Raw genomic sequence first — 15,615 nt, 5'->3', positions numbered from 1 at the left:
GTAAGTGAAGCTGGATCATGAATGATTAGTGCGAACATAGACGGATATATGTAGATCGGGAGGCGCATTCCATTCACAAACAATCATAATCTACTGCATCTTCAGCAGCTCAGATGTCAGGAGTAAATGACAACCACTATGTTCATTATTACATCCAGCAACACAACACCTCAATCGCTCAATCAGAGATATTCTTGTCTAACTTACATCCCTGCTCCGGCATCAAAACATAGAAAGTTACTGGACTGTGACAGCTGGTCTGGGGTAAGAGCTCATGTCAGTCAACTGTTGTGGGAGTGGCCTCTGTCAGTGTGACGGCACACCGACAGGCATCTGAGAACGGCTTGATTTGAAAAAGGGGATATTTTTTTTTACAGATTAATTAAAAACCACTGCATGGATTTTTATCATTATAGAGTAGATTTGTACATACACTGCCAACACACATTAATGTTCAGACAACATGAAAAAGTGAACTTAGCATCCGATGACCCCTTTAAGTAGCATTAAATATATTAAACGTATTCAGAACATAATGTGGCTTCATCACAAAGCCCATTTACAACACCCAATCTAAAACGTATTTGAACTGTTAACAGAAAAATGCTGAGAACATTAAAAGACAATTGTAACCTTCAGTAGTAAAATGTGAAAGACATACATAATCGATATTTATAAGATAACCGTTTAAATTAGTATATGAATTAACAGTTCACTACGTAATGACAGAAACATTATAGGTATCATACCATTCTCTCCACAATGTTGTGGTTTTAATTACTCCACCCACCACTTCCAGCCTGGATCGGGGGGCCTGGATTATGTGGCCTGAAACGTGTGTGGGTCTGCGGGCTGCACCTGGAAACTATTGCATAATATTGCCCTGAATGCATTGTTTTCTACACTACATTACTGTTTTAATGGAAAACGGTGTGTTGCTGTCAGAATTTGACTTTAACAGTGTAAGCTTTGGTGAGCATAAGATACTTTTTTATAATAACGTGCAAGAGTTTTTGGTGTTTAAAGGCAAAATATTTTTTTCTGTGGTAATAGAATTATTGGACTGATGTTTGTATTACAAAAGAAGTAATTGAGTCTTTTGACTGATGAGAAATTCACCTTAATGTGTTTAGGATGGAGGACTTTGATGCAGAAGAGGAGGATGAAGAGGCTCTGATTGAGCAGCGACGACAGCAGCGACTTGCCATTGTGCAGGTAACACAATATAGTGAATTCTTCTGAAAGAAACATGATCAGGTTGTACATCCATAAAACTGTTCTGTTTTGATATAGAAATATAAAGCAGTAAATGAGGACAGTAATATGGGCTCCATGGCATCAGAGCCCAGCAGTCCTCAGAGCAGCACCCGTAGTCGTTCACCTTCCCCTGATGACATCTTGGAACGGGTAGCAGCCGATGTGAAGGAATATGAGCGGGAGAATGTAAACACTTTCGAGGCCAACATCAAGGCCAAGCACAACCTCATCGCTCAGGAGAAAGAAGGTTTTGTATTCTGGCATAAGTTGGGTTATTTGCAGGGTTCTTGCTTGAGCAGTTTTCAGGAATTGTGGGGCAATTTTAATGTGTTACAGCTTGATAATCTTTCCCATGAAGGCACATTAAACAATCTGTAATCTTATTGTCTTTTATGCAGGAGCCAACCCAAAGAAGCCCTCAGCACCTGACATGTTCACCGAGTCAGATGACATGTTTGCTGCAGATTTTGATGTAAGCTTCTTTGGCCTTTCTGCAGCTTTAGATTGGTTAGTTTGAGAAATCTGACTGTTTTGATGCTTCCAATACAGAGTGCAAGACTGAGGGCTGCAGGCATTGGTAAAGATTTTAAGGAGAATCCCAATCTCAGGGACAACTGGACTGATGCCGAAGGATACTACCGTAAGGCTTGTTTAAGTCCAAAGTCTTGCTTCTTTCCTAAAGGCAGTGCATTTTAAATGCAAGAATGAATAATTAAAAAGTAAATAATTAAAATACATCTCCTTTTGTTAGGTGTAAACATTGGTGAGATACTGGATAAGCGGTATGATGTGTATGGGTACACTGGACAGGGTGTGTTCAGTAATGTGGTCAGGGCCAGAGACACTGCCCGGGCTGGCCAGGAGGTGGCAGTCAAGATCATTCGAAACAATGAGCTCATGTAAGTACTTTTCTAAAATGGTTGTCACTGTGACTTTGCCTTTTTGCTCTTTTATATTTTACCCAAATTATCCAAGATTTCCACCATATTTACTCTCTCTCATAGTCATGTCTGAGAACCCATTTTTATTTATTGGTTTTGTTTGTTGTGTCTGCAGGCAGAAGACAGGACTGAAGGAACTTGAGTTTCTAAAGAAGCTGAATGACGCAGATCCTGATGATAAATTTCACTGTTTGCGGCTCTTTAGGCACTTTTACCACAAACAGCATCTCTGTTTGGTTTTTGAACCTCTCAGGTATTTCACGCCTGCTGTTTGTGTGTGCATGTGTGAGATTTAATATAATATTATATAATATTTTATATATTATATTATATTATATTATATTATATCTATCTATCATCTATCTATATGTATGTGTATATATATATATATATATATATATATATATATATATATATTAGGGATGGGACAAAAAAATCAATTCTCCAATGCATCGCGATTCTCTCTTCAATGATTCGGTATACTGAGCTTGTGGCACGTGTGCACTCTAGAGACGTGCCGGCCTTCATTGCACAGAATTTTCACTGTGAGACACGTGCGCATTGCTTGACAGTGTGTGCTTCCACCCACCGTGTTTTACTTCAGATATGCTTTCATTTAATGCTGTTTGGAATGCAGTACTATTAGATGCATGAAACTCCCACACTGACGGACTTTCACGTGCACTTTGTGTGTACATTAAGGCTAAAGTATACTTCACTTTTTACGCGTACGCAAGGAACAGTGTACAGAGAATTTCGTCATCAGAACAGTACACACACCACCGGATTTTTGTAACCGCACTTTGTATGCGCAGGTTGCACAAGTTATTTTGCAGAAATCAGTCGTTCCACCAGGAGGCAACACTGTCTGGGCCAATTGTTTCACAATAGAAAATGAAAGTAAAGAGACATAACAACAAAATAGAGAACACAACAATAGACGCTCACACTGACAAGCACTTGTGAGCAAGAGGATATGAGATAGCCCAGCTTTGTTTTAAAAGAGTTCAGAAATGTCAGATATCAGTCATAACTTAATGTGGAAAAAATGGATGAAGCTTTCTATAGCGCATGTCAACCGCCCGCGTTAGCGCACAACATCAAATGGAGCTCTACAAAAATGAATGCAGTCTGTTAAAGCTGCCACTGTCTATGATCTTATCAGTAATATTCAAACGGGAATAATGCTGAGGAAAAAAGAAAAACCCATAACTATTGTCTGTAAACTTTAGGATACTTAAAGAACACTTATTTTAAATAAGTAATTGTTGTAAAAAGGTAGCCTGCTTATATAATAAAAAATAAAATTGATTATAACAAAATAAATTTGATTTAAAATTTATATGAAAATGTAGCTATGTGAAGTAATATTGAAAACATGAAAAAATATTGAGTTGATAATGAAAATCGTTATTGAACTAAATCGTGAAACCAGTGAAGAATCGCACTCCTACTTTTAAGATGGTAGTACTGACATACACAGAGATTCCAACTATAAAAAAACATAGAAACTGCAATTTTGGTTAAAATATATGGTTGTAAAGATGTATTTACACAGCAGAAGAATTAATTGGGGAAAAAATGTAGATCAAGAATCGTTTTGGAATCGGATCGTGAAGCGCCTGAACATTCCCACCCCTGATATAAATATATATTTGGTACCGGTTGATACCAATGCAAAAATTTGCTGCAGCAAATAACATCAGTTTCCACAAAAAAAAAAAAAAAAAAAAAAAAAAAATCAGTTTACAACATTTGTAAGACATTTTTCTTGAGCAAGAAAATCAGCATATTAGAATGATTTCTGAAGGATCATTGGAGTAATGGATACTGGAAATTCAGCTTTGCCATCACAGGAGTAAATGACGTGCACCTTGTCATCTATTCACTCAAGATGAGTTTGCATCTCTGATATTACTATAGAATTTTACTTACTTCGTGAAATAGGGCATCAAAACTTTTCTTGTCATTAGAAAAGGTAATGGTTTAGTATTTTAAGTGTACACTTTGTCCATTTCAACATTTTGTTTAAAATGGGGCTAAAATTAGCCTTGATATGATCAGCTTCCCTAATCAGCCTTATCTAGTGGTTCTCAACCCTTTTTTTCCACTGGGCCACACTATGGTCCAAGTGAAAGTCTCACGGGCCCCATGTTATTCATTACACCACCAATACCAACCAACCAGATTTATATTATTGTATTAGCAGACAATATTATAAATATTATGATATCCAGACGTTTAGATTTATGTAAATAAATAATTTTACTCGCCATTAATGGGACCTGATGTTGTCAAGAGCTGACCAATGTGGTGAAATTTGGCTAGAAATGAGTAACAACACAATTAAGTTGTGACTGTAATTTGCAGTCTATAAGACACGCACAGAAGTGTGACTTCATTTTGCCTGAACATCCTTCAGTTCATATTTAAGTGAGTGGTGAGGCAAACCGAAAGTTGCAGCTAGTTCCTTGGTTTTTCCCACAGGGAAAGTGAATGGCTCTCTGATGAAATATCCAGCAAATTTAAGCTTCTCAAAATCCGAAAAAAATTCGTTTGATTGAGTTGCAACAAATCTTTCTTTGTGTTGAACATCCAATACACCCTCACTCCCATCATTTAGCAGTGGGAAATGAGTTAACCATCTTTGAGTTGTGCAGTGTACAGTCCTAGCTTCATTTTGAAACTCTCAACAAAGCCTAAGAGGTCATCACCATGTTTTCCATCACCTTGAACTGTGATGTCTGCAATAAAAGATTTGTCATCCACTATTTGTCTCTCACGACAGAGAATCTCTCTCCCTCGCCAATGTCATCAAAACAGTAAACTATCTCAGGGAGTACAGCCAGAAAGCGATTTAAGACTTTTGCCCGACTCCCTTTGCTGTGCAGAACTAGGCCTTCATAGGCACCGTCCAGTTCCTCCAACAATGCAACAAAACGGCGAAGCATTAGAGGGTGTGTTTAAATAAAGTGGACCACCTTGACCACAGTGTCCATGATCTTCATGAGGTATCCATCAGCTAGCTTGCTACATAGAGCTTGCTGGTGCACAATACAGTGAAATGCCAACAAGTCAGGGGATATTTTTCGCATTTTAGCAACAAAACCTTTGTTTTCCTGTCATTGAAGGAGCACCATCAGTAGTGGAAACAATTGAGGATGCTGGTATGTTCGTCTTTGCATGCTTCACCGAGTGCCCTATAAATGTCCTCGCCCCTTGTTTGTTCATGTAGCGATTCCAATGCCAGTTAAAGCTGCAAGCAGCGTTGAAAGGGCCCTCGCACCTGGACTCACCGCCACTTGGTGGCTTTAGGAAAACAGCAAATGTGAGCAATATGCAAGTAAAGTGGTAAATATAGTAGGAATATGTCAAAGTCAATTATATGTGCCAAACTTCCTGCTGCCAGCTGGTAGCACTATGCGTATAACTGAATATTGGTGTGTAGATGTCTTCAGGCCAGTACTTTTATTAAACGTATGAAGTTTGGTGCAGATTGAACATGGTATGTTTGAGTTAGTGTAAAGCATGACGTATCCTGTCACCAACAGGTGGCACTATGGTTATACTGAATATTGGCTTTTAGATGTCTTCAGGCCAGGACTCTTACTAAACATTGAAGTTTGGTGTAGATTGGACATTGCACGGACACACCCTTCAACGAAAACCCAACATATATTTAATTTAACATCGCAAAGGCCTTTGTCATTGTCATTAAATCTGCAGGAGGAGTTTGTTACAGTGTAAAACATTTTACTTCCTGTTGCCAGCAAGTGGCTCTATGACTATAAATGAATATAAGCATGTGCATGTGTTCAGGACAGGATTCTTATCAAACCTGAAGGTTGGGTCAGATTGGACATTGTATGCTTGAATAATAACAACTTCCTGTTTCATGGTGAAACATCAAAGTTTGTCAGGCCGCCATGGACATGCCCTTCAAAGAAAACTGAAGATCTTTGCAATTTAACATCCCTTTTAAATTTTACATGATTACACTGACCAAATTTGGTGTTTTGGTGTTGAGAAGGAGTTTAAATACATCTGAAATAGCAAAAATGGCACAAAACTTGCTGAGAAAATTCAAAATAACACACTTCCTGTTCTCACCCAAATACTAAGCTGAGCAACGTCTCCAATGTCTGTCGATTCATCTGCAGCCAAACTGAAACAGTGGCTAGCTTCGTTTTTATTTTTTCTGTCAAGTTCATCGAAAATATATTGTGATTCTAGAACACTGTTTTAAACTAGTTCCCCATCATTGAATGGTTTGCCGTGTTTGGAAAGGAGTCACAAAATTTTGATCGTTGCTAATATCATGGTCTGGGACACTTTTAAACTAACTAGCATTGTATTCAGTTCAGCAATCACTTTTTTTTTTTTTTTTAAGGGGCTCTCTCCTGAGATCCAGGTGGTTATTTCTTATCAAATGCTGCATGGGTGGTATTAAAATCTTTTGATATTGTAGCTTTTGCATACGCCCAGTACTTTACTAAAGAGCAAACAGGAAGGCTGTCCAGTTCGCTGATTAAAAGCAAACTGATTCTTCCAGACTATTTGAATTGAATTCTGCTGAATCCCGCACTTGTACGTGTTTGTTAAATGCATAATTACGTGAGTACAAAGTAGGTTTGTGCATTTCTGAAAACAAATGATGAAAAAAACATTATAGCTCAAAGTTACATTTAGTACATTTTTTGTAGTGAATTTACAAACTGAAATGAATTGTCAAACTTGTGAAGTGAAGTGAAGTGAAGTTATTTTTTAATTGCATTCGGCATAGTGGGCCGCATTTGGATTTGTGACTGGCCGCGGATTGAGAACCACTGGCCTTCATCATACGACAATATGAATGTTAATGTTAGTGTGGTCAATAACATAAAATGTGAAATAGCAATTATCAGCTGTTTTTTTTTTTTTTTTATACCACATTTGTCTCTATTAGTATGAACCTGCGGGAAGTGCTGAAGAAGTATGGTAAAGACGTGGGGCTGCACATCAAGGCGGTGCGTTCTTACAGTCAGCAGCTATTTCTTGCCCTCAAACTACTGAAACGCTGCAACATCCTCCATGCTGACATAAAACCAGACAACATATTGGTGAGCATAATCTGTATGGCTGCTGACTCGAGTCTTCATTCATTCATTCACTCACTCACTCTCTCTGTTTGCAGGTGAATGAATCAAAGACCATTCTTAAACTCTGTGATTTTGGCTCTGCCTCACATGTTGCTGACAATGAAATCACTCCCTACCTGGTCAGCAGATTCTACAGGGCACCTGAAATCGGTAAGTTGCATTGTAGTTGTGTGATTGGCAGGCTTGCCTATATTCATATTAGTATAATTTAGTTTCCACAGATTTTTTTTTCCCCACCCACAACCACAACAGAGTAATTGGATCTAACATTTTCTTCCTTGCCAGTCATCGGTAAACCTTATGATTATGGCATTGATATGTGGTCAGTCGGCTGTACCTTGTATGAGCTGTACACTGGGAAGATCCTGTTTCCTGGCTCTTCCAACAACCACATGCTGAAGCTGGCCATGGATCTAAAGGGCAAAATGCCCAACAAGGTACTGAACCAGAGTATTCAATTTTTTGTTTTTTTGTAAAAGATAAAGTTAAAAATCTATTACAATTAAGTATAGTTTTTAAATAATATTTACTCACTATTACAGCATATGTCTTAGTGTATACATTCTTACATGGTGTTTTTTTTTGTTGTTGTTGTTGTTGTTGTTGTTGTTCTTGTCAATGTTTGTTTGTTTTTTGTTGTTTTGTTTTTTGTGTAGATGATCCGGAAAGGTCTCTTTAAAGACCAACATTTTGACCAGAACTTGAACTTCCTGTATATAGAGGTAGACAAAGTGACTGAAAGGGTATGTTCCAGTTTTTTTTTTGTGGTTTCCGCTTTTTCAAGTGACTTTAATGCCCATTTCACACAACTATGATAACAGCACACGTCTGCTTCCTATTTCATGCCTTTAACCTTCTCTCACACATTCTTTTAAACTTTCAGGAGAAGGTAACTGTGATGAGCACAATTAACCCCACTAAAGACCTGCTCGCAGACATGATTGGAGGTCAGAGGTTACCTGAGGATCAGAGAAAGAAGGTCATGCAGCTTAAAGATCTGTTGGATGGGACTCTGATGCTGGACCCAGCTAAACGCATCAGCATCAACCAAGCCCTGCAGCACCCTTTTATTCAGGAGAAGATATGAAACTTTCACGTCTGATCCTTACCTCTCATTGTTCCAGGACTGAGCCAATAGACTCAAGCTCAGGATGTTCAGAATCATTACAAGACTTTCAATTTTCTATTTTTATTCATTTTTTTCTAGTTATTTGTTTTTGTTTTGCCCAGTCATTTTGGATTCAAATCTCTCAGAATGATCTTGTTTTTATTGTACATATGCACACATTGTCATTCACTGAGAGAGAGGCATGTTTAGCAGTTATCGGATTTTGTCTTATTTAACTTCAGAAGTGAACGAAATGTGCAGAATGCAGCATATACAAGGTTAGTTGAGTGGTTCAGATGTTGAAGGCAAGAAATGGCTGGGCAAGCATATGAGAGGGGTATCTTAGGAGACAAATTATTTTTGGGATTCTCCAATTATAATGTGTATGTGTCCCTTTTGGTGACCATTTAAACCAGTGGCTTCAATTTAGAATTCTTTTATCTAATCAAGGAGTGCACCTTTGACATTAACTGCTAGTTCTCCAGGTGATCGGAACTTATGCTGGTTAGTAACTTCATACTATCTCCTTCTTGTTGAAAACAATACACAATAGTTCATCATGTACAGCTGTTTAAAATATTGGTTTTGCTGTAGTACATTTACCTCAAACTGTACTGGAGATCACACTAGAAACCTTGTCACATTTTATTTGCCCCACCTTACAAGCCTGTCCTATTGAGAGATTGATTTTAGAAACAATTAAATTTACAAGGCACTTAAAGGTATTAAATCTTAGTAAGTGAATGATGGTAAATTGTCACTTTTCAACAGCTAAATTGTTAATTTACATGGATTCACTGTTTCCAAAAACTCCAAAACAAAATTTTAATTTGAAAATTAACTTTTTGGATCATTAGACTCTATTAGTGTCTATTAACCACTACTTATTGCTAGTTGCCTCTTTTGAATTGCTAGATTTGAATTTGGCACCACATCCAATTTCAGTATACCAGGCCTGTTAGAGATGATGCTTGTATTTAAAGTCCCTAATGTTAAGGTTATGTGATAGGAAGTGCCTCTCTCTATGCCTGAATTGCTGATTTGAACCATAATATAAAGTCTCTCAGATATGCCCTGACAAAACGATGATCAATTATTTTACAGTGTAAATAATTCAGATTTCACAGTGTAAAACCTTTTTTTCTTTTTTTGAAAATAATAAACTTGAAAGATTTGATTGTGAAGGAAAATTAAAATGGCACATTGAGTGTTATCTTTTTAGTAATAAAATGTTTAAATTTTCTGATGTATTATGTAACCTGTTTTAAGTCAACATGCTGAGGCTTTTTCCGATTTGACTCCCTGATGTGACATTTAAGCAGTTGTTTGGATGTCTAGATAAATTTCTGTAAACTTCCTGATTCACCCACATGGTTTCATATGGTCGATCTGACAGATACAGATTAACGTAGTAAAATTACTTCGTTGAAATAATATTGTTAATGTAGATTTATTTTTAGTTTTTCTAAATCATCTTAAAGATATTGAAATTTGTTGAAGTCGCAATGAAACTAAAGTAACGTAATTTTTCCCTGCTTGCATGATTATTAAAACAGATTACTGAAAAAGAAAAATGTAGGGTGGGTTCTATCCACTGGTTGATTGTGGAGGGATCCAGTTTCAGTGGATTAAATAGTTTTGCATGCATCACCAAAAATAAGTCCGTTTTCACAGGAAGTTTGAGTTATGACATTTTGATTAAACACTTGGACAAAATGTTAACAAATTTAAATCTATAACATGCATTTACAAAACGGGGTGCATTTTTCATGCTGGCTTTAAGTTAAACTGAAGTAAAAAGAGACTGAATAATGTGAATAATATATATATATATATATATATTTTTCTCACTCTTTTTGCTCACACTGCTAGTCATGTAGCAGATGTAGACTTTGTAACATTCAAATGATATTTTAATTTTTGATGTTTTACTTGGTGCAGCATCATGCAAAATCTAGCAAATTAATTACTGAGATTTTAAATCAACTTTTTTTCTGCTGCTATAGGGGTTAGTTGTATCTGAAAAATATTTTTTTTTTTTTTACCTTTAACATTTACATAGACTATGGATTGTAGTAAAAGGGACTCACATCACCAATGACACTGATTTTTGGGTCACACGCCACTTAAGGATGCGGTTGTGAGTATATCAGATGACCAATTCCCCCTTTGCTTGGTTCAGTGCATCAGTCAAGGACTGTTAACTCAGCAATAGGTTAAATAATTTGGAATTTGCACCCTGGAGGGAGTTGGTCAACTGATTTATCTTAAAGTTTGGTGGTTTAGATAGCTAGTAGAGCCTTGGATTGTCAATGCAAGGAAGACACAATTGTAATAAAATTAATTGCAATGCTGTTGAGGTCAATGTAGCAATTTCTATGGTAATGCATTTCTATAATTCAGATCTGTTAAAGGATTATTAGGCTGCATTAATTAGGTCAACCGGAACCGGGAACACTTCCCATAACACCCAATGTGTTTGTTGCATCGTAAGAAAAATGGCCTGAATGTCAGCGGAGACCATATCAGCTAGATGAGTCCCAGAGATGGATCCCCAGTGAAGACCTCGTCACCTAGATGGCCATCAACAGACAACCAGATGAGTCCTCTGTGCATTGGAACAAACTGCTGGTTCGTCTGGCCAGAGGAGAACTGACCCCCTGACTAAGCCTGGTTCTCCCAAGGTTTTTTCTCCATTCTGTCCCAGATGGACTTTTGGTTGCTTGCCGCTGTCGCTTCCAGCTTGCTTACTTGGGGACACTTAATTTCCAGTGATATTGTATACTGTTTTAACTGAATTGAGCTGGATGATAATTCAGTGATGAACTGCCTTTAACTGAAAATTGAGTGTTTACTGTTGTCCTTTTGCATTATTGAAGCATTATTTCATATTTAACACTGTAAAGCCGCTTTGTCACAATCTTTATTGTTAAACGCACTATACAAGTTGTAGTAAAGGGGACTCACGTCACCAATGATGTTGTGATTTTTGGGTCACACATCACTCAAGGTGCGGATATGAGTATATCAGATGACCAGTTCCCATCTTGCTTGGTTCAATGCATCAGTCAAGGACTGTTAATTCGGCAATACATTCAATAATTTGAGAATTGCACTCTGGAGGGAGTTAGTCAACTGATTTATCTGAAAGTTTGGTGGTTTTGCTAGCTAGTAGAGCCTTGGATCATCGACACAAGGAAGACATAATTGTAATAAAATTAATGAAATTTATTAACAATAGATTTGCAAGAGTAAATACAACAACTAGTGATAAAACCAATAAATGAATATGCACTGCTAATAGATAATAGGTAACTACACATGAAAGAAAATATCAAATAAGTCATAAAACAAATAAATGGAGTGAATACAGAATGGCAGAATGCAATGCTGTTGAGCTGAATGTAGCAATGGAAGACATTTCTATGGTAATGTTGCTTATGGAAAACCACTTAATGGCTCTGGTAGACTTAACGATAAATAACTGCTTATTTATCTTTGAACAAAAAATATAGCTATCGTTTGTAATGCTGACCCCAAGTAAATGTTATCTAAACTTCTGTTGTGCCAAAGGGGTCCTTAGAGCATGGACCGGGCAGCTGGGTCAGATGGGTCTTCACAGGGTCCTTTGCAGCTGGGCTGCGTCATCGAGGAGCTGTGTGTTTCAGGCAGTGTCTGGGCTGCGCTGCTTACGGAGTGGCAAGAGTCAGACGGGGTCCGTCACTGCTGGGTCCTTTGCAACGGAAGGGCAGCCGAATGCAATATAGAAGGTTACTCAAGAGCTGAGCTGAACCTTAGCTGTCTTGAAGTCTCTTTCCTCGTCAGGCCAGAAACTCAGGACGTTGCATCTGTAAGTGTCCTTTCCCTCGCAGGATTGGAACTCAGAACATAGATGGTCTGTTACAGTCTCTCTGGATGAAAGACTCAGAACGTTGTTGATCTGCTGTTGTCTCAACCGTGTCGGAGACTCAGAACAAGGTGTGTCTTTTGGAAGGGATACATTTATCCCTTTCTGATGAGGAGGAGATTGAAATCTGGCGCCTCTCCATTCCAGGAATGTGATTGGCCGCTTGTGTCCGTGGTGGCCATGGTGTTGCCCGCCCTAGTGTGGAACTTATTGCATATAGTGGAGTACAAAGTTAAACAGTGTCTTTAACATTTTACCCATGCAATATTTCTTTACCAAACCTCTTCCAAATTGTTATGCACATCATGAGGAGCAAAAAGAGTCCGAACATGATGGGAACCTGCTAAACAATCGCTCATTTATACCGTAATATGTTATTCAGCCTGCTTCCGTCAACTGTTAACAGTCAATGGCCATCAACATAAACCGTACTTTATGTGAGGGTGACGTGAATACGGTTAGGGTTACGTCAATTTAAGGTCTCCAAACATAGGTATGAATGGATTTGAATGGATCTCTGTGGCCTTTCTTTGTTCCGGCCGCTGCTGTTGCATCCAAAAAGGAATTTTTATGGCAGTCATTCCTAAACCTTAGGATTGGTGAGGGTCAACCCATAGTCCAATGAGAAGTCCTCTTTTAGATGGTTGTGGGTGCAGGAGGTCTCCCTCCCTGTCCTGCTGGAGGTGTCTGGCAGTTGTCTTGGCATCTTATCTGATGTTTCTGAACATTTGTTTATTCTACTCCACCAAGGTCCAATCACAGTGTGGCACATCTCCCTCCAAACCTGGCAGTTAGGAAGGGCTCTGCCGTAAACTGATCCTTGGAATGCCATCTTGACTGTTGTTCACCACAAAGTAAAGGTGACGACATATCGGAAAAACACTTAATGGCTCTGGTAGACTTAATAATAAATAACTGCTTATTTATCTTTGAACAAATAATATAGCTATCATTTGTAATTCTGACCCCAAGTAAATGTTATCTAAACAGGTTAGAAAACAGGCTGCTGGTATAAACTAAGCCAAGGTCTTTAGGAAAGAGGATTGGAAGTTTATAGTTACATTCCACGTGGTCGGGTGATCAGTCCAGCAGCAGAGATGTCTTCCACTGGTGATGCAGATTGCGTACAGTAGAGAGGGCATAGAGTTGCATTCCGGTAACCGTTGATGTGCTGGCCTGGAGAATGCTGAACTTCTGTTGTACCAAGGGGGTCCTTAGAGCAGGGGTTTTCAAACTGGTCCTGGAGGCCCCCTTGCCCTGCACATTTTGTGTGTTTCCCTCATCTAACACACCTGATTCAACTCATCAGCCGCGTTAGTAGAGACTACAAGACGTGAATTGGGTGTGTTTCATAAAGGAGACCTACAAATTGTGCAGGGCAGGGGGCCCTCCAGAACAGGTTTGAGAACCCCTACATTAAGTCTTCTACACACTGCACGATTTTAGCAACACTATAAGATCATTGCCGATCACACTGTGTGACATGGATCTAATAACCTTGGGTAAGACATGCATGAAGACTGTATGATGATAACACCTATTGACTCATAGTCAATATAAAGGTTTACTCAAGAGCTGAGCTGAACCTTAGCTTTGTTGAAGTCTCTTTCCTCATCAGGCCAGAAACTCAGGACGTTGTATCTGTTAGTTTCCTTTCCCTCGCAGGATTGGAACTTAGAACACAGGTAGTCTGATATAGTCTCTCTGGACAAAAGAACGTTGTTAATGTTGCTGGCTTCCCAGTAACAGGACTCTGACTCAGAACGTTGTTGATCTGCTATTGTCTCAACCTTGCAGGGCTCAGACTCAGAACGAGTGTATCTGCTAGTGTCCCCTGGACGTGCCGGAGATCAGATAAAGGACTGGAATATTTCTTTACCAAACCTCTTTCAAATTGTTACCCACATCCTGAGGAGCAAAAAGAGTCCAAACATATTATTACGGTATGGTATAAATAAGTGATCGTTCAGCAGCAGATAGGCCTGCCTTTATGTTAACAGTCAATGGCCATCAACAAACTGTACTTTATGTGAAGGTAACATGAATACGTTGCGGTTTACGCCAATCTAAGGTCTCCAAACATACTGTAAGAAAAAGTGATGAGGACATAGAGAATCTCGATGAAGATGTTTATTGCAGCATAGCAGTGGCAAAGTACATATTGTGCCTTGGGTTCAACGGAGTCAGAATAACAGCTGTGGTCTGTATGTTAAGTTCTGACACCTCTTTGTCTGAGGTGGTTCTCGGGGTCTCACACCCGCTCCCATTGTACAATTGGTCACCTTTTGCTCAGAATGTGATTATCCCAAATGGGTTAGAAACAACATAACTGTTGACTTTCTCTGTAATAATTAAGCCATTTTGTGAAATGAACATGATCAAAGATACAGTATCTCACAAAAGTGAATACACCCCTCACATTTCAGCAATCATTTTAGTACATCTTCTCAAGGGACAATACTATAGAAATGAAACTTGGATATATTTTAGAGTAATCAATGTGCAGCTTGTATAGCAGTGTATATTTACTGTCCCCTAAAAATAACTCAACATACAGCCATTATTGTCAAAACAGCTGGCAACGAAAGTGAGTACTCCCTAAGTGAACTTGTCAAAACCGTGTCCAAAGTGTCAATATTTTGCATTAGCACTGTTTTTATCTAGCACTCCCTTAACCATTCTGGGTGTGGAATTCACCAGAGCTGCATAGGTTGTTGCTGGGATCCTCTTCAAATCCTCTAAAATGACATAATGGAGCTTCTGGATGTTAGACACATGGTGCTTCTCCACCTTCCGCTTTAGGAAGCCCCGTAGGTGCTCAATAGGGTTCAGGTAGAAATCACCTTCACCTGCACCTTCCTCAGCAAGGCAATTGTCATCTTGGTGGTGTGTTTGGGGCTGTTTGACCTAGTTCTGAAGGGAAGGCATCATGTTTTGCTTCAGAAATGTATAGTACATAATGGAATCCATGTTTCCCTCAATGAACCACAGCTCCCCAGTACCAGCAGCACTCATGCAGCCGCAGACCATGATGTTACCTCCACCATGCTTGACTGTAGGAGAGACACAATTTTCTTGGTACTCCTCACCAGGGCATCACCACACATGCTGGACACCATCTGAGCCAAACAAGTTTATCTTAGTCTCATCAGACCATAGGTCATGGTTCCAGTAATTCATGCTCTTGGACAGGCTGTCTTCAGCAAACTGTTTGTGGGCTTTCTTGTAAGCCAGCTTCAGAAGAGGCTTCCTTCTTGGATGACG

The 15,615-nt window shown here is 38.8% G+C and overlaps 1 protein-coding gene across 1 annotated transcript in view; it reads left to right on the top strand.

The window, feature by feature from the left end:
* prpf4bb (pre-mRNA processing factor 4Bb) overlaps positions 1 to 9,686 on the top strand; it is a 45,224-nt gene extending 35,538 nt beyond the window's left edge. The window contains 11 exon segments of the mRNA XM_051098066.1: positions 1,134 to 1,215; positions 1,294 to 1,504; positions 1,656 to 1,729; positions 1,807 to 1,897; positions 2,009 to 2,156; positions 2,314 to 2,451; positions 7,144 to 7,297; positions 7,372 to 7,486; positions 7,622 to 7,773; positions 7,993 to 8,079; positions 8,220 to 9,686. Coding sequence (XP_050954023.1) covers positions 1,134 to 1,215; positions 1,294 to 1,504; positions 1,656 to 1,729; positions 1,807 to 1,897; positions 2,009 to 2,156; positions 2,314 to 2,451; positions 7,144 to 7,297; positions 7,372 to 7,486; positions 7,622 to 7,773; positions 7,993 to 8,079; positions 8,220 to 8,423 — 1,456 coding nt within the window. The 3' untranslated portion in view covers positions 8,424 to 9,686.
* The last annotated feature ends 5,929 nt before the right edge of the window (positions 9,687 to 15,615 follow it).

This window comes from Labeo rohita, chromosome 24 (genome assembly GCF_022985175.1).
Source record: "Labeo rohita strain BAU-BD-2019 chromosome 24, IGBB_LRoh.1.0, whole genome shotgun sequence".
Classification (NCBI taxonomy): domain Eukaryota; kingdom Metazoa; phylum Chordata; class Actinopteri; order Cypriniformes; family Cyprinidae; genus Labeo; species Labeo rohita.
Note: the sequence above shows the minus strand (reverse complement) of the source record. Positions and strands in the feature narration are given on the sequence as shown.